The 22,179-nt window shown below is 45.7% G+C and overlaps 7 protein-coding genes across 7 annotated transcripts; 1 reads left to right on the forward strand and 6 right to left on the reverse strand.

The window, feature by feature from the left end:
• Window positions 1-1,052, reverse strand: EDB91DRAFT_1064898 (kinase-like domain-containing protein; the record flags this gene model as incomplete). Its single annotated transcript, XM_041314756.1, has 3 exons — window positions 1-609; window positions 666-940; window positions 992-1,052. 3 exons carry the CDS (start codon window positions 1,050-1,052, stop codon window positions 1-3), a joined length of 945 nt encoding a protein of 314 aa, XP_041168889.1.
• A 286-nt stretch (window positions 1,053-1,338) lies between these two features.
• On the reverse strand, window positions 1,339-2,143 carry EDB91DRAFT_1257037 (uncharacterized protein; the record flags this gene model as incomplete). Its single annotated transcript, XM_041324261.1, has 3 exons — window positions 1,339-1,468; window positions 1,527-1,660; window positions 1,718-2,143. 3 exons carry the CDS (start codon window positions 2,141-2,143, stop codon window positions 1,339-1,341), a joined length of 690 nt encoding a protein of 229 aa, XP_041168890.1.
• Window positions 2,144-8,003: 5,860 nt separating this feature from the next.
• EDB91DRAFT_1088878 (uncharacterized protein) lies at window positions 8,004-9,105 on the reverse strand (the record flags this gene model as incomplete). The annotated part of the gene is made up of 7 exons (XM_041316531.1): window positions 8,004-8,092; window positions 8,125-8,151; window positions 8,282-8,314; window positions 8,504-8,612; window positions 8,659-8,730; window positions 8,789-8,901; window positions 8,943-9,105. 7 exons carry the CDS (start codon window positions 9,103-9,105, stop codon window positions 8,004-8,006), a joined length of 606 nt encoding a protein of 201 aa, XP_041168891.1.
• Window positions 9,106-11,136: 2,031 nt separating this feature from the next.
• On the reverse strand, window positions 11,137-11,666 carry EDB91DRAFT_1003424 (S-adenosyl-L-methionine-dependent methyltransferase; the record flags this gene model as incomplete). The annotated part of the gene is made up of 2 exons (XM_041312267.1): window positions 11,137-11,259; window positions 11,316-11,666. Coding segments are annotated over 2 exons (474 nt in total), but the record flags the coding sequence as incomplete, so codon positions are not given.
• A 1,120-nt stretch (window positions 11,667-12,786) lies between these two features.
• Window positions 12,787-13,259, reverse strand: EDB91DRAFT_1257041 (uncharacterized protein; the record flags this gene model as incomplete). The annotated part of the gene is made up of 2 exons (XM_041324262.1): window positions 12,787-12,894; window positions 12,972-13,259. The coding sequence occupies 2 exons, from the start codon at window positions 13,257-13,259 to the stop codon at window positions 12,787-12,789; spliced, it is 396 nt and encodes a 131-aa protein (XP_041168893.1).
• Window positions 13,260-15,936: 2,677 nt separating this feature from the next.
• Window positions 15,937-17,925, forward strand: EDB91DRAFT_1257042 (uncharacterized protein; the record flags this gene model as incomplete). The annotated part of the gene is made up of 5 exons (XM_041324263.1): window positions 15,937-16,150; window positions 16,206-16,414; window positions 16,470-16,640; window positions 16,694-17,033; window positions 17,408-17,925. The coding sequence occupies 5 exons, from the start codon at window positions 15,937-15,939 to the stop codon at window positions 17,923-17,925; spliced, it is 1,452 nt and encodes a 483-aa protein (XP_041168894.1).
• Window positions 17,926-21,525: 3,600 nt separating this feature from the next.
• EDB91DRAFT_1257044 (uncharacterized protein) lies at window positions 21,526-22,019 on the reverse strand (the record flags this gene model as incomplete). Its single annotated transcript, XM_041324264.1, has 2 exons — window positions 21,526-21,900; window positions 21,945-22,019. 2 exons carry the CDS (start codon window positions 22,017-22,019, stop codon window positions 21,526-21,528), a joined length of 450 nt encoding a protein of 149 aa, XP_041168895.1.
• Between the last annotated feature and the right edge of the window lie 160 nt (window positions 22,020-22,179).

Genomic DNA, 22,179 nt, shown 5'->3' on the forward strand with positions numbered 1-22,179 from the left:
TTACAACTGCAAATGAGTTTCTACACTCCGTGACACAGCCCTTGTCTCATCTGGTTGATGCAACACAGTTGTTTCTGATTTGATTTTAGGAAGCCAGTCTAATAAGGCAGCTTCTGCCTTGGATGAGCTTGGATGAACCTTTTGAACCAGTGCTTGAAGGTAGTTGTAGTCTGGTTTAGCATGGAATGCAAGGCCGTGTAAGTAGTTGAGGATGTGGCAAAACTCACAGGGAAGATCGTGACACAGCTCATCCATATTGAGTTTCATGTTGAGGACTGTGTTGTCAGTCGTAATTTCATGGTCTAACCATGGGAGACATCCATGGACAAGATATATTAATAAATATACGAGTGACTTGAGATCATTGTGTCGTCCCAACTCGAGTCCAAGATGGCTATTGATGGAAGCAAAGGCAGGGGTGCCGATAAAGGAAGTGGTATGTCTGGGCATAACGTGAATATGTGTGTTTGGATCTCTGTACTGCTTGGAGAGGCTAAAATTGATCAGGTAGATGATGTGGGCATTATTTCCGACACCAATCAATACATTCCTGGGCTTCAAATCCCTGTGAATGAAGTTGTGAGTATGAATGTGCTGAAGACGACAAATCTGGACAGCATATACCATTATACGATGTGTGTGAAGGTATTGTTGGAAAGACTCACCAATTGGTCCATAATTAATGCAATAGTACTGAGGCTGAAAGAGCAGCAACAGGAGTTAAATACATCCTCTAGTGAGGGGCCAAGACAATCAAGGATAAGAGCATTGTGTCTGGCCTCATACCCAAACCAATGCACCCTAGGGATACCAGTTATGCCATCAAGCTGACAGAGAACATGGTGTTCATGCTTCAAGACAGAGTGATCAATGCTTTCAGGCTCAATCTTTACTGCAACGTCGCAGCCATATACGAGGTTGCTTGCACAATAGACTTCGCCTTTTGCGAGAGTTAGAGGTGTAGTCCATTGACAATTAGTTTCTAACATACCATATGAGCCCGATCCAACTTTCTCTTTTAGGCCATACCTCCCATCAATGTGAACCAACATCACAACATAAATCTGTTGTGAAAGATGGCAATAAGAATAATGACAATGGGCTTCACAACTAGTGGTTGGTTGAACTTTCAACTTTGATTATGTAAGGGATACACCAAAAGGACAGGCATAAATTACAGTCAACAACATGAGTGACAACAAATAAAACATAAGAGGAGAGTCAGAGATTTGGCAAATCACATCACACTCTAAGTGTCTCACTGATCTAAGCCCATCAACCTTTCTTGGGCCTCTTGCTAGGCTCTTCCTGTGGGAATTGCCCTGCAAGCTCATCTGCTCAGTACTTCAAATTGACATGCCAGTCACAGTACCAGTCAAACCCATCATAAAGCATTCCCTTGCGAACGTGATTCACGACCTTATCCCAGTTGAATAGAGGATCCGGAGGTATCCATTTGCGCATGGCGCTGTTAGTGGATTAGAAGTGAAACACGATCATGATTATGTAGAAAGAGGATATATCACCTCAAATTCTCCTCATCGAGCTCACAATGCTTCTGCACATAACCAGTGATTTTGTCACATATGAGTTTCATGGCTTGGTGGAACACTGAATTGAGATGTGCAATCTCAGCGGAGTCCCTGGTTGGACAAATCTCCTGTTAAGGCTCAGCATTTAATTTTTTTTAAAATAAAAAAGAGTAGCAAGGACTTACCACGCACACATAATAGGAACTGCTGTTCATTTTATCGAGAGAGAACTCTCTATCTGGGTGACAGAGCCAGGTCTTGACCTTGATGGTCAGGGGACTGGCCCACTGATGTGGTACTGAGGACATAACTGGCCCAAAGGCTGGATTATCCGACACAACCTTCCACTCCTTCAATGTTAACCAAATTCGCCCCTCCATTGTGATTGTCAAATCCGATATATCCTTCGGCATCTTGTGAGGCTGGGACTTGCAGGTGTCAATGATGGTGATTACTTGGACATCCTTGCACTCCATTGCATAACGACAGATGCTAGACATCACTTCATCTTTTGCCCATGAAAAGCTGACTTCCATTATCCACAAGGGGACGCTGCCACCCAGTCCATCCATCTTGAAAAGAAGGTCGGGCATGCCCAGCTTCTTTGCCATAACAGTAAGTAGCGATGACATATGTATAGGGAAGATAAGATCCCAAAGCGCGTTGATGGGCATTGATTCAATTGCACATTCAGTGACCCTGGTCATTGGGGGTAGAAAACTAGTGTGCGTGCGTGATGGCAGTTTGTAAGCAGTGAAGCATTTGAGATCTGGAATGTATGCTGGTCTGAGAGTGGTAAATATTATTAATCAATAGCTGTGTGTAAGCCACTGTAAGGCATTACCCACTTGCAAATAAGTTCCTCAGTTTCTGCAATAGTGCTCATCACATGATCATAATTGTCTTGTGACACATGTGAGAACCACTGTGGTGGAGTGAGTCAGAGTCTCAGAGATTACAAGTGGCTCATGGATCTTACAATGTCTGTCTCTGTGTTGCCCCTGTCAGTGACTGTGAGGGCAGCAATAATTTGCTTGTATAATTCTGTTGCAACTTAGCAAAGAATATGATACAAAAGGCAGCAGAAAACTCATGATCTTTAGTCAGGGGATCACTTGGAGATAGTGCTGATGAGAAACCAAGTTTGGTCTCAAATTTCGAGACTAAAGGGGCTTCCATTGACATGGAAACTACAGTGGTAGTTTTCTGTGAACTGGCAATTGAAGGGCAGTCCTTCAGAGGATTTGCAGGTGCTGAGTGCCTTTTGACAATAGGCTGAGGTTTGTGGAGTGAAGACAGTCCCTAGGGGAGAGCTCCATGCATGAGCAGCATGGGTGTAAAAAGGCAGCTTGCCAGGACCACAAAGTGGTCCTGGCTTCAAGAGATAAGGATCAGCCATCTTTCAGCTTGTCTCTTTGTAGGGTTTGAACTTTGAAGGCGAAGGCTAGCTAGCCTCCACCAGTATCGTGTGTCACACATTGTTCTCATATTTATGCAACAGCATGCTAAAACATAATATACACGTAGGATATAAGGTCAGAATTCATGAACAAGACTAATGAGCTATGTGTTGTGGAAGTTCAACAAGTTCAACAGCATCTGCAACTCCATCACCCTCCTCTTGCATTATCATGCTGAGTATGTGGTCAAGAGGGTCGTGTTGACCAGACATGTCATGAGTGCCAGGTTCATTGGGTTCATCTTCAAGAAGAAGTTTCTGGGATGTTACCCAGCCACACATAAAATTGAGGTGTTCTTTTTTGAGATGAAACTTGAGCATTTGGAGCACCTCTATGAGACGTGGACTGATATGATTGCGCCTCTTTGTGTCAGTTTCCACACTAGAAGAAAATATGTGTTCACAGGGAACAGCAGAGGCCTGAATTGCTAGATAGTCCATCACCATCTGGAATATGGTTGGGTACTCCATCCTCTTCATCTAGGAGTGACAAGTCAGTGAGTGTACATGTAAATTGAATGTTGAAAAGTGTACCTCCCAGAACCTGAGGGGATCCAAACCATCCTCAAAGAGATCACTGGTGATATACAATTGGTACTCCTGTTCAACTGTTTGAGGTCTGTTTTTGGGCTGGCATCTCAACCCCAAATCCCTGAGTCCATAGTGTAATGCAAGGGTGTTGATTGAATGTGTGCCGTGTGGAGGTACACCCTGCTGTTCCAGAGTTTGAGGTAGTTTTGTCTCGTGATAGTGCTTCATCTAGACAATCTGTAGGTCAGTGGTGTACTTGATGAGGATTCTATTATCCTACGAGTTCAACAATCTTTTCCTCCGCATCCTTATCCATGTCTTCTTCCAATAAGCCTTAACAAAACCCACTCGTATTGATGGGTCAACAACTTTGTGGAATATGGGCATGAGGAGTCAATCTATTGTGACTCGCAAATGAACTAAGTGAACTTACACATTGCAACAACATAAGCATGTGTATTATCCATACACTTATAATATTTCTTAGCCAACTCTAGGCCAACATCAATGAAAGGTTTGAGGCGAGGGGTCCCTTCAGCTTTATTCTCCCATGCTGTCATGAACAACTCCAAGTGTAGTACAGCATTGCCTAGCCTAGGACAGCTCTCACTAGACATACTCTGTTGAACCCCATGAGGTATCTGCATGGAGTAAAACCAACTAATTTGAACACTAGGACCAGTATGAATACTTCTAGAATGGCCTCAAAGTCACGGAGGACGAACCATTCCATAGCATTCATCTTGTGTTGTGCAATATCCTGCTGATCCAGGGAGGAAAGAAAGTAATCTATAGCCTGCCATAGAGATTGTGAGAAATGGACTTGAATCACGATGATTATATATATATAAAAAACACCACACCCATTGCCCATAAATGATTGATCATGAAATATATGGAGTCCCATTGTATTGCAACGTCCCGCAGGAGCTGGTACTCTGGTACCTGGATGACTTTACCCTGAAATTTGAACAAACTGCTGGAATTACAAGTCCTGATGATGTGCATGAATTCATCACGCTGCAGACCAGATGCATGGATAGCTTTGACAGTCTGGCGACCGAGTGCAATTGGATCATTGCTGAGAGCCTCCAAGTACTCATCAATATCAACATCACCGTTGTCTGCAAATGCACCAACAAAAGTGTCTGCAAGATCAGCAAGGTTGATGCCGGAGAATGTGGCGAGGATGTGTTTGACGCAGATATTGATGATGTGAGGAAAACACATAATCCTACAATCCTGTGCATCAAACTCGATATCGTGTTCTCTCAACAAATGCTCAAGTTCCTGCATCATTGTGGCATTATTCTCTGCATTATCAAGAGTGATGTGTCCTATCTAGAAAGTACCAACATCACTCCTTGTGAGTGTGACATCCATGGCTCATTGATCAAACACGTACTTTCACAGTGATGCCTGCCCAATTGAGCAGGAATAGGACAGTTCGTGCAAGGGATCTACTGGTGTGACTACCTTTAATCCAATGAAATGTGATCAATGCTGCTTTGAGTTCCAAGCGGTTCTCGATCTCGGCTATCCAATGTGCAGTCATGGCAAGAAACAGTTTACGACCACCATCTGACCAAATATCAGCTGGTGATTGAGATGTCTCCAAGCACATGCTAGACCAAAGTGAGAAAGTTAGTTAGTTGAACTGTTAAAGTGAACAGGTGTATTTATAAATCTGTAGTATGTGCCTCCAAGTCTTCTTTCAGCATAGCAAAATGGTCTTTCCAGGCCTCTATAATCTGCTCCTGCAGCCTGGTGTGGTGAGGTATGTCTTGTTCTTGGAGATCCTCCCTGGAGTAGGAGAAGAAGCCAGTCTGAACTCAACACATTCAACAAGATTTATGGCCTGTTTAAGGAAATAAGATATGAAATATGTGTAAGTAAACCCCACTCACCTGACCATCCACAACAATGAATGAGAGAAGAAATTGATGAAAAGTCGGCACTGAAAATTCGGGTATTGAATCTTGGTTTCCTGGTGTGGGTACAACAAGTGCAGCAGCGAGAAATTGATCTACTACACAGTTGGGTCTTTGCTGCCTGCTGCCTCGCTTGAGAACAAGCACATTCGACCCTTAAGGGGATTGCTACTGGGGAGCACTAGTCTCTGTCTAAATGACCCTAATCAACCCTACTGCAAGTAGGATGAGGATCCGCAAAAATGCGGAACAAGCAGAACAAGCGGAACTCACGCGGAACAAGCGGAACCCAAGCAGAACTCAAGTGGAATGGAAAGGAATGAAACGGAACTCAAATGGATAAAGCGCAGAACATACTGATTCGTCAGAACTCGCAGGCAAAGTTGAAGGAAGTATATCACAAGGTTAGATTGATAGTGGGCATAAGTCAAAGCAGTCCTCTAGTAAGGTGAAGGGAAAGTGGGAAGGTAAAAGATGGGATTCAATAATAAACCCCAAGCCCTGAGTACCACTACTTAAAGGGAAGATTATTTTCAAGGAACACTGAGGTACAGGTAGTAAGTTCTCAGGAAGTGGAAGTGAAGGCAGGCAGTGCACAAGGGCGCAATACTCCGGAATAGGGGTCCGTGCCATAAGGGCATGTGTCAATTTGATCCGGATAATGTTAGGAACAACAGGAAGAGAGATACAGCGTACCAATGGACCTGGAAGGATGGGGACAGGACATGCAAAGGTTGTCCGATGATGCATGGGAATATTGGATAGTGCAGGCGGGTTCCGAAGGATGCGCGGGAATGCAGAACCCATCAGACAATGCACGGGAAACGCGGAATGTGCAGAATATGCGGAACTGATGTGAGATGATGTGGAAAGGACAGAGTTTTATGCCTACAGTGGGAGAATTCCCTACACCGGCTTAGATGCAGCATTCGCATTTTGATGACCAGGAAGCAAAGCCAAATCACCTCCCTTCTCAATGTGGGTCTTCATCTCTTCAATTGAGTGTCCTTGACTTTGTAACAATTTGACCTCTTTCAACACAATTGGCCATGAATTTTTGAGGGCCTGCATTAAGTACTCCAGCAAGTGCCACTTGTAAATATGAGGGTGTAGCAATGAATTTCCCATAGTAGTTGCATATGTGAAGTTACATTTTGTGGATGATGGGCCATATAAAACATCCCATGCTGCCACATCTTTTGCACATGTCAATTTGGTGAAAGGTCTTTTAAGCCACAGCAATGCTATGTGGATGGTTGTGTAATGGATAACCTTACCTGCAGTGGTCACAAATTGTATTGGCTATTTCCCGCTTGAAGAAGTGCTCAATATCTTCCGCTGATGAAGAGTGAGATCGACTGGTGTGGTTTACTGTGTCGAGGAGAGGGTTGTTTTCAATCACAGGGGGGTCAACGGGTGCACAGACTTGGGTGCAAGCACGCAGTGGGACACTTTCTTCTTCTTCATCAGCAGAGATGTCTTGTAAATCAAATTCCTTGTCAGGCGCATCTTCAATGGTGGCTGCATGAGTGTGGGGGCATCCATGGGCACCACATGTGGGGGGTGCAGGTGGTGCAGGAGCAGGCTGGCCCCAGCAGCGAGGTTTTGCAGCATTCTCCATATGGTTTTATGGTGCCACCATGGTGAGAAGCTGAGAGTGGGAGAGTTGAAAAGTAGCTACAATATATCTGAAGGATGAGCACAGCAATGGTGGTATGTCACAGCAGCCGCTAATAGGATGAAAGGTGCGGAAATTACTTACATCATACACAACACACCCTGCCACATAAGAAACTGAGCAGTCGAGGGCAGTCATTCAGAGGATTTGCACGTGCTGAGCGCTGTGTATGAATAGCAGGAAGTGCATGGATTAATTCATTTTAAGGGTTTGTAAGCCACTGACCATATACATAACTCAGACAAATGGTTATGTCGATAGTGCAAGACAATGTTTTAGCATGCCAGTGGTTGACCAGCTTGAGTGGGGCGAAGGTCGTTATCGAGCAAGGTCAGTGCTGCACTACACTGTGGTTGCATGTGGCCTTGGAGGCAGTACCAGAGTGGGAGATCATGGAAGAAGCGTCAGCCTGGCGAAGGTGGCGGTTGGACATTCATGAAAGGCATAGACTGCAATGCTGCATAGGTCATGGCTGAATGTGGTAGGGTGGCAACAGGATATTTACCTAAAGGTCAAAAGAGGAAGTACCTACTGATGGTGGCGCATGACAAACTGTTGGTTTCATGTATCAGTGTTTGTGTGATAGTGTTGCATTCGATACATCAGAACCACATCACTTGGTGGCAGCGCTGCACTAAGACAAGTTTTAGGCAGATGAGAATCACAGACTGCACATTAAGAACAAGGTAATAAGGTACATAGTCAAGCCCTGAAGCCCATCATAATTTGAGTCATAGCACAGTCTATGTAGTAATACCACTGGAGCATCGTTCACTCATCCTCTGACTCATTATCAATGTCATCACTGCCTGATGCTCACTATTCAATAGATCATCTGCGCAAGGTGTGTACTGCTTTAATTCCGAAATGGGCTATGACGCTGCCATGTACTCTAGTGATGAGGCAAAGACCAGCACCCAGTGTTGGCGATGAAGATGTGATTGTAGACTGTTTTGATGAGCTGTTATGATCTCCTGAATCTGATTTACATACAAATAGTTGAAATGTACTTGTAGTGCACTGCAGAATGTGTTTGAAATGATTATAATCAGACAGCAACCCACAAACCCAAAATGAATTGATCCATGCACTTCTCGCCATTTGTAGCTATGACTTAGTGTACTGTATACAACGCAAGTGCAGTACGTACTACCACGGCAGATCAAGGGTAACTCGACACCATCTACACAAGTTCTACAGTAATCAACCTCTCATTGGCCTTTTTCTGGACCCGCCCTGCAGGAGTTGCTCCCGAAGTTTGTCTGCTCAGTGCTTCAGATCCTCATGCCAGTCACTGTTAGTTGACTGGAAGTGAGATGTAATTATGTAGAAAGAGGATATCTTTACATGATATTCTCCTTGTCAAGCTCACAATGCTCCTGCATGTAACCGGTGGTTTTGTCACATATGAATTTCATGGCTTGGTGGAACACTGAATCGAGATGGGCGATCTCAGTGGAGTCCCTGGTCGGACAAATTTCCTGTCAAGGTTCAGCATTTAATTTAAAAAGAGTAGTAAGGACTTACCGTGCACACATAATAGGAACTGCTGTTCATTTTGTTGAGAGAGAACTCTCCATTTGGGTGATGGAGCCAGGCCTAGACCTTGATGGTCAAGGGCATGACCCAGGGATGTGGTGCCAAGGACATAACTGACCCAAAGGCTGGATTGTCCGACATAACCTTCCACTCCCTCTTCATCAACACATCTTGCCCCTTCATCACGATTGCCAACTCCGATGTATCCTTTGGCCTCCTGTATGGCCGCGACTCACAGATGTCAATCATGGTGATTATTTGCGCGGTCTCACATTTCTTAGCAAACCTTTGGACTCTCTTCATGAGGTCCTTGTCTGTCTGCGAAAAGCTGACCTCTAATATCCACAAGGCGGTGTTGTCACCCAGTCCATCCACCTCGAGAAGAAGGTCTGGTACACCCAGCTTCGCATTTGGGACTCTGATCTTTGTAGACATATGGGTGGAAAAAGTAAGATCCCATAGATCGCTGATTGGCAGTGACTCCATCGCATGGTCAATGACCGTGTGGATCAGAGGTAGAAAACTCTCGTGGGTTCTGATCAAGGCTAGGCATGAAGCTTCAGTGAAAATTGGACCTACTGGAATCAACCCTGCAGGTGTACCAAAATGGCAGTTCTATTTTTGTCATAGACCCAAACATACCAAAATCTAAAACATGCAAGGCATACAAATCAATCTGACTTTACACTTCCAAGTGCAACAAGCAAACTACAATGCAAATTCATAAAATCTTCACATCCTTTGCATCTTATGAGCTCATGAGATACGATGTGGAGTGCACATTATAATTTGTGAGTAGATAGATTACTTCACACACTACAAATACTGACTTATTCTTCTGGTAGGTTGTGGGGATATGGACACACTGCAATGCTACAAACATCATGAAGCCCTCTGGTGGGTGTATCTACTAGGGACTATAGTAGCAGCAAGAGGGGGTACTTTTTGATATTGTTAAGACCATGCTTAGGGGTAAGGCTGAGTCTGAGGGGCTTGGCTTCAGCTCATACGCTGCGCCCCTTACCCAAGTATGTGCCCCTAATTTTGGAATGTAGTCTGACACAAATTCTATGGGTTCTGACAGGACGTTGGAATGGGGGTCCTCTGAAGGAGGACCGACGGACTACTAGGTGAGTGCAGGAAAGTCGTGCGGAGGTTGTTCCACCTGACAGGAGGGAGGTGGGAGACTATTGCAGTTGGAACCAACAGTAGAAGCGGAGCGGAAGGAACTGCTTGGATGAAGTCCGAAGCAGTGCGGAATGGAGGGGACGGATGCGAGAGTGCGGGGTCTAGTTCCGACGCACGGGAAGTCGAAAGAGCGGAGGAACAGGGGAACGGAGGAGCGGAGGATCAGAGGATGGCTGACCTAGGGAGTCAATCCCCTAGGCCGGCTTTTTAACAGGAGTTGACTAGGATCAGGCCCAAGTCAGAGAACAGAAGAGCAGGGCTTAGAAAAGGTAATATTCAGACTGACTATCTACAGACAAATGTACATATGTTTATATACTCTAAGTGATGAGCATAGCATAGCAGAAGGCTATGTGCTGAGTGTACAGGAATACAATAGGATGACTGAGACATATGAGAATAAGGCTCAGGGAACAGTATGTATGCGACGGATCAGAATCGCTAGGGTATAGGGATTACCGGTGATCCGAAAAGCGGAACTATGATACTAAATGGAGATAGGACCAGTTGAGTGGTTCCTAGTCTAGGAGTGGACCGGTGAGGCGGTCGGATGGACTAATAGTTGGGTGGGGGAATACGAGTGGAACTGAAGGACCCCCATGGGTCAGAAAAGCGGAGGGAGTAGGAGCGGGATTGGGCAGACTGATAGGGTGGAGGAGTGGAACCCCAGATAGGGTTGGGTGGAAGGGGTATGGGGTCAGGGGACATAGGGGTAGTGTTGGAAAAGCGGAACGGGGTCGGGTGGAGGTAGCAGGGCTAATCCTGCTGAGATGCACTTCGTGCATTGTTGGGGAAGGAGGAATGGAGCGGACAGGGAAACAGGGGGTCGGACCAGGGGTAGGGATGCTTATTGGTGGTACTGGGGGTACTTGGATCCGGTATATGACACATATCCATATCGCATTTTTTTTGCATGTACCTGCTCTCGTCAAAATGCATAGTTTTTAGTATATCTGGTCAGTAAGAGGAGAATGATTGGTTCATCTACTGAAATCTAGGTACAGCAAAGTGACGCAAACTCACATCATCCTAGTGGATTACATATTCTAATCATAGCGGCACTGTGCACCCATCCCCGACTCGATTCTGTTATTGTATTCTCTACATCTGTTGATAATCTTAGGGATCCGCACAGGTAAACCCCCGGGTGTCCAGACCTCTACCCATACCCATGTACCCAAGGGTACCAGCGGGTACAGGTCTTTGCACAGGTATGCTAATATAATCCTGGAGAAGGTTAGTATACAATAGATGAACAAAGACGTGTGATACACACAAGATGAGGTCCTCATATTGCCAGGATGAGTGGGTACCAGCGACTTGGAGGACAAAAATACCATCATCCTTGAGAAGGTCATACATCTGACACATAAATGCACCGTAATGCCTGATTCCAACATGCTATGGGGGTAGACATTAAGCAAGCACTGACAATAAAAAAATCACCTGTCGCTTACCTCGGCCATTTCGAGGCTGACAATCTTGGTGAAGTGACCGGGACCACCTGGAATTTCCCTGCAGTTCATGCAAAGGATACATGCCTTGTCAGGAGTGATGTTGTTGGTCTTGATGCATTCATTGCCAAACTTGGTCTGGTTCTTGCTGAGGGTGATACCTATGATGTCGCAGCCATGGTTTTTAGCTGCATAGGTGGCAAGGGTACCCCAGCCGCAGCCTACATTGAGGAGATGATCTTCGGGCTTAAGGTCAAGTTTAGAGCAGATGAGACAGAGTTTGTTGTCCTGAAGTTCTTCAAGGGAGGATGCATCCTCGTTAGCATTTGTGATGACACCAGAGGTGTAGATCATGTGGTGCCCAAGGAACCTGATATATATGAGGATGGGGAGGGAATTGAATTTGCGTGGAATATGTACCATTGATAGAATGGCAAATGCGCACTCATTGGTGTCATGTCCAGCATCGCTTTGAGATCGAGGTGATTGATGAGCTGTGCAAGATCGTTCATCACTGCATCCAGAAGCCCCTGCCACTCTTCTTTGTGCTGGATGAAGTTTGAACGGTGAGTATGGGGTGGTTGGTGTGTGTGTTCTTGCCAGAATGGTCTTTGGTGCGTGTGGGTGGGTGTGTGGGTGTGAGTGTTTCAGGAGGGGAGAGAATGGGTTACTGTTGGTGTTTTCCGTAGCATTGGGGTCTGAGTCGGATGCGGGTTGCTGAGGCTGGTGCTGGTGAGTGGCATAAGGACCAGTGGGCTGAGTACTTTTGACGAATCTTGCTAGCACCCTTGATGTAGAGACGATACCCATGTGCATGCCTACACACATAGCCTTCCTGACACTAGAAAACGGTATCATTTGAATGATTTCTGCGGCGTCACCATCTCCTTGTAGTTCGGCCATCTGAGTTCAAAGTGAAAGCAAGAGTCTGAATTGAGGCAGACATGAGAGGGAGGCAAAGGGATCTCAACTGTTTTGACAAATATTCACTTGAGGACAGTGGTCTCATAACAAAGTTGTGGAGAGGGACTCAGTAATAGCTGAAGGAGGAATGATATCCGAAAGTGTCAGCTGCCATGTCCAGGATTGTTATGCCCAATGAACTGCACTGGTGTTGTGGATACAGTCTTGGCATATGGACGAAGGGAACTGACACTTGCAGCACTTGCACAGAGGAGTCTTTATGTGGCTGGGGCATGCAATAATTCGTGGGGCTGCCAGTTTCAGAAGGGGGAACAAGCACCTGCTCATATCATTGAGATGAGATCGAAGTGATTAATGAGCTGTGTGATGCTGAGTCCAGGATTGATATCACTATGTTCTAAAAAAAATGGGTCTGCATGAGGTGAATAATCAATTTGCTAGACACAAGTGCCTCAACGCACTGTTTTTGACCTCATATGCAGCCTTGGACCTGCTACACCTCAGAAACATTTCACTCATTGGTTGCAGATGCGCCTGTTTGATAGGCATCTCAGGATCGCTCCAGCATTGGTGAGCACTGAGGGTGGGGGCAGATTAGAGGAGGGTGGGGAGATTGGCTAGCAGTATGGTATATAGACATCCGTGCTTCAAGAACATCCTGGTGACAAAATATTAGCGACATTTTAATCTACCATGAGCTTAACTCATTCCTCAAATGTGGAGAACAATACTCACCTCCTTGCCCTCAGGCAATATGGCCTTAACCCCCTGCAAGAAGTCCCGAGCACCTCCCTCAACCAAGTTGAATGTGAATTGATATGCCAGAAGTCTGTCCTTTGGAATGAGAGATGTCAGGAAGGGAGTGACAAGCGACAGTTTATTGAGGGTGACAAGCAGCCAAGCAAGGGTGTGAATGTGTGGGGACTTTGAAAGTGATGTAGGAGGAGGGAAGAGTGGTAGAAGGGAGCTGAGAACTTGGTCATGGTAGGAGAGGGAGAAGCCAGTATTCAACATGGCTTCCATTGTGTACGAGAGAAGAGAGATGTTATGCATCAAGCCATATATACAGTGCAAAATGTTGAGATGACAAGATTCCAATGCAATGTCAATTGCCTGTTCACAAACTGTTGGCTCAGAGCATGTAGCATCAAGGATAACACCACACATACTACAGTGACCTAACTCCGTATTATACGAGTGAATGGACGTACATAATATCCCGTATAAGATGGGCCAGCGGACCATGGGCCAATGTTATGAATATCCTCGAAGATGATGGATGGGCCGGTGTGGGTACAACAAGTGCAGTGGAGAGAAGTCAATCTACTACACAGTTGGGTCTTTGCTGCCTGCTGCCTCACTTGGGAACAAGTGTGTTCGACCCTTAAGGGGATTGCTACTGGGGAATACTAGTCTCTGTCTAAAACAACCCTATAGGATGAAAGATCTGCAAAAGCGGATGAAACGGATAGGATGCAAAACGTACGGATTCGTCGGATGGAGCGGATGGCACTTGTGGATCAGACAGGATGCGAATCAAAGTCAAAGGAAGTTCATTAAAGGTTGGATGGATAGTGGGTATAAGTCAAAGCGACCTTCTGGTAAGGTGCAGGAAAAGTGGGAGGAAGTTACATGAAGTAAGTATTTTTCGAAACCCTCCATGCTTATAGGGTACAGTATTTTCAAGGAACATAGATACATAGGTAGCGAGTCTAGACCGTGCCATAAGCTATCCGAAAAATACTGGAGTGTGAGAGGATATGTCTGTGTTCAGTCAGTAACAAGAAAATGCGTGTGAGTACGTACCAATGAGGTAGAATGGACGTGGACAGGACAGATGCGGCGGATGCGCGAGCTATAGGGGGAGATCCGAAGGTATCCGCATGTCGTCTGAAAAGCGGATGGGTATCGGATGGAATGGATAGGTGTCGGATGGACGTCAGATGGATGCCTGATGCATCGGAAAAGTGGTGGATACAAGCCTAGCGTAGGGATACTCCCTACACCGGGAGTGATATCATTCCCAATGGAGGTGGGTGGGCCCATGTCAGGAATAAGTAAGGTAGATGAGTGGGCTGATGTACATGAGTATTATATAGACAGATGGGCCAAGGTAGTTGGATATTATGTAGATGCATATACCAAGGTAGATGGGTATCACTTAGACAGGTAGGGCCAAGGGTAATTGTTATCATATACATGGGTGGGCCCAGACACATATCATGTTGATGGGTGGGCCGAGCCGAGGGTGTTGTATGATATACACGGGTGGGACTATCAAGTGCCATGCTAAGCTCCAACTACTGAAATTTGAATGAACCAAGCATCATGTACCAAGTTCTGGGACCCGGGTCTCAACACTGGAATATTTGGTATCTAGCACCCTTCCAATTATCTGGTATTTCATTGACATACTAACATTGCAATGAATGATAATCCATCTTAGAAAGCTGAGTTTCAACTACCGAAATTTGACTGAACCAAGCATCATGTACCGATGTGGGTACAACAAGTGCAGCGGAGAGAAATTGATCTACTACAAAGTTGGGTCTTTGCTGCCTGCTGCCTCACTTGAGAACAAGCACGTTCAACCCTGAAGGGGATTGCTACTGGGGAGTGCTAATCTCTGTCTAAGCGACCCTAATCAACCCTACCGCAGGTAGGATGAGGATCTGCAAAAATGCGGAACAAGCAGAACCCGAGCGGAACTCAAGCGGAATGGAAAGGAATGGAACAGAACTCAAACGGATAAAGCACAGAACGTACTGATTCGTCAGAACTCGCAGGCGAAGTTGAAGGAAGTATATCACAAGGTTAGATTGATAGTGGGCATAAGTCAAAGCAGTCCTCTAGTCAGGTGAAGGGAAAGTGGGAAGGTAAAAGATGGGATTCAATAAAATACCCCCAAGCCCTGAGTACCACTACTTAAAGGGAAGATTATTTTTAAGGAACACTGAGGTACAGGTAGTAAGTCTCTCAGGAAGCGGAAGTGAAGGCAGGCAGTGCACATGGGCACAATACTCCGGAATAGGGGTCCGTGCCATAAGGGCATGTGTCAATTTGATCCGGATAATGTTAGGAACAATGGGAAGAGAGATACAGCATACCAATGGACCTGGAAGGATGGGTACAGGACATGCGAAGGTTGTCCGATGATGCGCAGGAATATTGGATAGTGCAGGTGGGTTCTGAAGGATGCGCAGGAATGCGGAACCCATTGGACGATGCGCAGGAAACGCGGAACGTGCAGAATATGCGGAACTGATGTGAGACGATGTGGAAAGGACGGGGTTTTACACCTACAGTGGGGGAATTCCCCACACCGAGTTCTGGGACCCGGGTCTCAACACTGGAAGATTTGATATCTAGCACCCTTCCAATTATCTGGTATTTCATTGACATACTAACATTGCAATGAATGATAATCTGTCTTTGAAAGCTGAGTTCCAACTACCAAAATTTGAATGAACCGAGCATCATGTACCGAGTTCTGGGACCCGGGTCTCGGCACTCAAATATTTGATATCTAGCCCCCTTCCAATTATCCGGTATTTCATTGACATTAGTATAGCAATGAAATGACAATCCATCTTTGAAAGCTAAAATCAAGGTTCCCTATCTAATCCACCCTATCTCCACCACCTTTGAAGTCTGTGGACATCTGGTATGGACCATCTGATTTCCCAAGATCAACACCATCATGAATGTATCTTCCACCTCCGATATTGAAATAACCTTCTGGTGCACTTGGGCCTTGACTATCACTCATGAGGCATGTGAATATACTGAACAGAAATTCATTGCTGAGAAAACAGGAGGAGACCCAGTCATACCTTCTCCTAAGCTAGACACCGATCTGGTGATGGCTTGTGATCAATTGGTGGATTGCCTCATAAAGGCATATAACAATCCCAGTGGGTCTTCCTGCAGATTCAAACAGTCCATTTGATCATTCAAATTGCTTCACAGTTCGGATGCAGATTGATATTGTAAGATACAGCAAAATGATCTCCCCGAAGGACACTGGACATAATGAAGAAAGAGAGGCAAAGTTGCTTGAGAGGTGTCCTCCTGGCCATGAAGGTACAAAGTTGGTTGACATACCCGCCACAGTTCTCGATGCTACTGGTGCCATCATTGCGTGGTACCTACCGGATGCCCTGACGGAAACCACCCAGGTGGGTAATATATGTTGTTGCTCGATGTATATGGAATATGAAATGGGAACTCCAGAAGGAAATTCTGGCAGCCTCCGAGTTGCTCAGTCCGAGCCTTGCAAAAAGTGTAAAGGTTGATGGGAGTTGGCGAACTAATCAGGATTGGTTCAAACCAAGCTCGGAAAATGATGGCATATCTCCTGGATGCATCAATCTATCTCTGGCTTGGTTTCAACAGAGGCACGAGGTGGGATCTCATGAGATGGTGATTTTCGATAGTTAAACTGACCAATCCGGTAGAATCTGTCGGACCTGGCGGTATCTGCCTCATTGAAGGGACCATTCTCCAAGAATATTCTCAAAGCCATTGCCAGGCCGGCAGCCATCGCATCAGCCGCACTCAGGGTGATGCATCCTGAGCAGTACTGGGCAGGGATACAAGCCTTTTTAAGCCTCGGACAATCAGCTGAAAGGAAGAATCTTCCGAGGATGTCAGAGACCCTCCAGTACTGGGCATCTGTGTTTAACACCCTCACTGTCATTTCCAATTGGCAAACCCCCAATCATCGAGATCACATATCCATTCCTGAATGCTTTGATATTCTCACCACCATGGGTAATTATTTGAATGCTCACATGAGTATGCCAAGTCTTCAGCTGGAGTTCATGTATGAGCCCGGCTGTATGATCGTGTTTTCAGGAAGGATCGTAAGACATGGGGTTCATGAAGTGGAAGGGGATTGAATTGCTTGGGCATGGTACATGAGGGATTCTGTTCATATTTATGCTGAGGTTCCCTCATGTGGATGGGCTAGGATGGACGTGTACATACTCCATCCTGGCAAGGATAGAACAGGCAAATAGCTTAGTACCCATGTGATAGTACCTACTGTCGAATACCAATTACCAATGTTCGAGTGCCAATGATCAAGCACCAAACAGACAAATGTTCGACATTTAATACCTGGAACTGTGTCTGCGTGCCTCATGTGGCTCTCAATGTCCCCATGCCAGACCTCCATTCCATGGCAATGAGTATTTGCGATAGGGTCGGACGCATCAAGGTTCTTGAGGATCTTGTTGCCAAGCAGGGCAGACATATCAATACCCTCAGCAGGCTCCATGAGAGCCTTCGATGCAAAACCATGGAACACCATCCCTTATTTCCCCTTCCCACTACTCCGGCAATTGCAATGTCTTTGTTGCTTGATCAATCCATCACTGGAACAATGTCACCCTCCCAATCCACACTCCCTCCTCTCATCAATCTTTCAATCGCAGTGATGGAGCCCACACCCTCGAAAATTGAGGATCCCTCTGCCATCGACAGTCTCACATTTGAGCCGAGCCAAGTTCAACCAGCCCCAGACCCATCACCTACTCCCCCAACTGCCAGAGACATTTTGGTGCTGGATGATCCACACAACCTTGTCCCGGAATACGATTCTGCTGATGACATGGATGTTGAGGTCAAGGTTGAAGTTGAAGGTGGTGATGAGGGTCATCTGGGCAAGGTTGAAATGTCTACATAATTTAGTAGTTAGATTTCTGTAAATGTTGTTGAAATGCATTGTACCTCTGGCATGCCCAAAGAATGAAATCATCGAGTTCTGGGTAACTAATACTGACGTCCAGGTAACATCTATCAATGTCTGAGTAACTAATATTGAGTTCCGGGTATTTCGTAAATTGAACAAATCACCAAGTACCAAGTACTGAGTACTGAGTTCCAGGCACCAAGTACCGAGTTCCGAGTTCCAGGCATCAAGTGCCAAGTACCGAGTTCTGGGCACCGAGTTCCGGGCATTGAGCACCAAAACAGTGCTGGGTTTCAGCACTCAGTACTCTATGCCTGGAACTTGATGCCTGGAACTCAGTACTTGGCACTCAATGCCTGGAACTCAGAACTCGGTACTTGGTGATTTGTTCAATTTATGAAATGTTGTATTTTAGTTTCGTGTTTCGGTGCTCAATGCCTGGAACTCGGTGCCCAGAACTCAGTACTTGGTGATTTGTTCAATTTACGAAATGTTGTATTTTAGTTTCATGTTTTGGTGCTCAATGCCCGGAACTCGGTGCCCAGAACTCAGAACTCAGTACTCGGTACTTGGCACTCGACGCCCGGAACTTGGTACTCAGTACTTGGTGATTTGTGCAATTTACAAAATGTTGTATTTTAGTTTCATGTTTTGGTGCTCGATGCCCGGAACTCGGTGCCCGGAACTCGGTACTCGATACTTGGTGATTTGTCCAATTTCCGAAATACCTGGAACTTGATATCAGTTACCCAGATGTCGATATTAGTTACCCGGAACTCGGTACTCGGTATTAGGTACTTGGTGATTTGTCTAATTTACGAAATGTTGTATTTAGGGTTTTGTGTTTCTCATTTCGGTGGTTGATGATAGGTGTATGCACTCATACAGTGGGTATGTACTGGTGCCTACATCAGCACACTGATTAGTATGTTATCCAACTATTTCAGCCCACTGATGTTTATAACACTCATTCTTCTGGGCCCACCCGTCTATATGATATCAACCATCTTGGCCCACCCGTCTATATAATATACTACTACCTCGGCCCATACATCTATATGATACGTATCTGGGCCCACCTGTATATGTAATATCCAACTACCTCGGCCCACCTGTCTATATAATATCTAATAAATTGCTCTCTTGGCCCACCCATTTATATGATAACAATTACCTCGGCCCACCCGTCTACATGATATACCCCCTAAGTTGGCCCACCCATCTATATAATATACTACTACCTTGGCCCACCCATCTATATGATATATAATAAACTGCTCCTTCGGCCCACCTGTCTAGATAATAATGTCACTACATCGGCTCACCCGTATTCATTGGTAATAATATCCCTCCTGGCCCATCCATTAACATCGAGGATATCTTCATCATCGGCCCATGGTCCGCTGGCCTGTGTTATACGGGATATTATGCACATCAGTTGCCTCGTATAATATGGAGTTTGTCACTGAAGGGGCTCAACACCAGAGGTGTAGATCATGCAGGTGCTGGATGGCTGGGAGGGCACATTTGGGCACGATTGGGTGAGGAAAAGGTGCTGGTGGGTGCTGGATGGCTGGAACAGCACATTTTGGCACGTTCAGGGTGAAGTGGGTGAGGGGAAGGTGCTGGTAGGTGCTGGAAGGCCAGAGCGGCATGTTTGGACACATTTTGGGTGCTGGTGTGCTGGATGGCTGGGAGGGTGCATTTGGGTGAGGGAAAGGTGCTGGAGGGCTGGAATGGTGCATTTAGGGAGCTGGGTGGTGCCAGAGGGTGCGGTTGTGTGTGGTTGGGTGCTGAGAGGACTTGGAGGGCAAAGATGGAGTGGGGGTTGTGATAGTGCAGAAGAAAAACACATAATTGAGCAGCAGGATAATGGTCCATCTGACGCTCTCAATAATGGACACAGTGTCAGATAGCGAAGATAGGATAATGTTGGTATCCAGTACAAGAATGGTGCCATATTGAGGCACAATGTTCAGAGATGGCATCGACACATTTTCTGGGAACAGGCTGGGCACAATTGCTATGTGGATACCTGAACCGGTGTGGGTGCAGCATTAAGAAGGTGGGTTCCATCATGAATTTCAGCTGAACCGGGACTTCAGCAGGTATGTTGGCATCAGATAGGGCTGGGGACACCTGCGTAAAAAAGATGCTTCATCTGTGGCAGGTTTCATAACTCCCATGTCCATAAAATACTAGTGCACCTCTTTTACAGCTGTTTGCATATATGTTGGCAGTCACATCGTTTTTTTTTGTTCAATTAGGAAACTTAGGACTTAGTGAAAATTGTGCTATCTAGCATCAACAGTTGGCGTACAACATGCCATTTCGCAGAATCAGCCGTGATGTCAAACTCGCAGCAATCCAACTACACGAATGTGAACTTTTGAACCTTCCAGACATCCTGGATTGCTGTGGATTTTCAGAATGGACTTGGTTTCACATTTTGAAACTCTGGCAGGAAACTGGTGATGTCGTCAACCCTCAGCCTCACAAATTACTCCGTGGTCGTGTGCATGCATTGGATCGCAAGGATATTGATTGCTTGCTGCGTCTTGTCAGACAGAATCCCAACTACTTCTTGGACAAGTTCATGCACCTCCTGAAAACAAATAGGTTCATATCTGTCCACTTCGCAACAATCTTCCATGAGCTCGAACGTGCTGGTGTAAGCTACAAGAAGCTCAAGCGGATTGCCTCAGAACGCAATGAAACTCACCGCACTGAGTTCATCGCCCGCATGGCTCAATATGAACCATCGGAGTTAGGGTTCATTGATGAGACGTCGAAGGATGAGTGGACACCCAGTAGGCACTATGGACGAGCACAGAAAGGCAAGCGTGCAGGGAGAGACCAAGTATTTGTGTGGGGACGATGAACATCAACAGAAGCCCTTCTTACACTAGATGGGATTGTTGCTACAATAGTTGTCGAAGGCTCAATGACTCAAGAGCTGTTTCTGGAGTGGCTTGAGAAGATTGTTGTAAGTCCCATGGATGGTTACCAAGACCTAACAGAAACTTTCAACCAGCTACCAAAATTTTCAGCCTACCCTGGTCCTCTCAGCGTCCTTGTCATGGACAATGCCAAAATTCATCATGGTGCAGAAATTCTCGAGCTAGTTGACCGTTTTGGTGTGTGTTCACTAGCTAATATCTTGTGTCCTTCATTATAATACAGTGTTTCGGTGTTCGCAGGTGTGCGTATCGAGTATCTACCACCATACTCGCCCGACCTCAACCCTATTGAAGAGGCATTCTCAAAAATCAAGCACTGGCTCCATTGCCATCAACAATATTATCTTGCCACTACAGGTGATGGTATCATCTTTGATATGTATGAGGTTACAGAGATCATATCTTCTGATGATGCACATGGATATTTCATACACGCAGGGTATTTCTAACCTATGAAACAGTCTGTATAGTATACATGGTACTGGCAATGTCATTGTGAGCAGGTCCAAGTCCTAGGAATAAAACATAAAGCATGAGGGAGAGACCACCTTTCCACCACATCATGTAATGCAGTGATCTCACCCAACTGAAACCCCATCTCCTTCAACTCTGGAATGGTTACAAAGCAAAGGAATCAAGCTTCCTTGTAGGCATTCTCAGCAAACTTCACGTGGATAGTGTTGCCTAGGTCATATTCTGCACAGAACTCATTGAGTGGCATATCTGTTCCTTGCATACGAGATGGATGAAGGAGAGAGGTACAAGTAGGGTCAAAAGGGGCTGGAGCTGCTGCCAGTGGCATTGCAGGAATAGTAGGCACCTGCGGGCGAAAAAAATTGATGACTTCATGTCCAATAGTGAAGTTGAAAACTGGGGCAGACAATGAAGACGATTTAGTGTTTGGGGTGTCAAGCCACCGCTGTAGTACAGGACTGATTGCTGAAGCACGAGAGTCAAAAAGCTTGTGATGTGGTGGCTTATTGATGGTTGCCATCCCATCAACCTTGAGCTGCACACATCAACCGACCAGCACAAAAGTCCTTGGGAAATAACTTGCCATCGCAGATGCCCAACAGTCGAATTGCTCGTGTCTGAGTGGGAGATGTTCTTCAGTTTCTGGGTTGACATAGCAGTGTTCAGAGGGGCATGCTGAATCCGTCCTCTTGCACTTCCAGTGAGCTCAAAGAATTTGAATGTTGTTCAACTTTCTCTCATTTCCAGGAAGGAGAGCAGAGGATTCTTTCTACGGAGGACATGGTCAGTAAGAAATGTACCAAGAACACTCTAA

This window comes from Suillus paluster, assembly GCF_016628075.1.
Source record: "Suillus paluster strain FC165 chromosome Unknown EDB91scaffold_241, whole genome shotgun sequence".
Taxonomy (NCBI): Eukaryota; Fungi; Basidiomycota; class Agaricomycetes; order Boletales; family Suillaceae; genus Suillus; species Suillus paluster.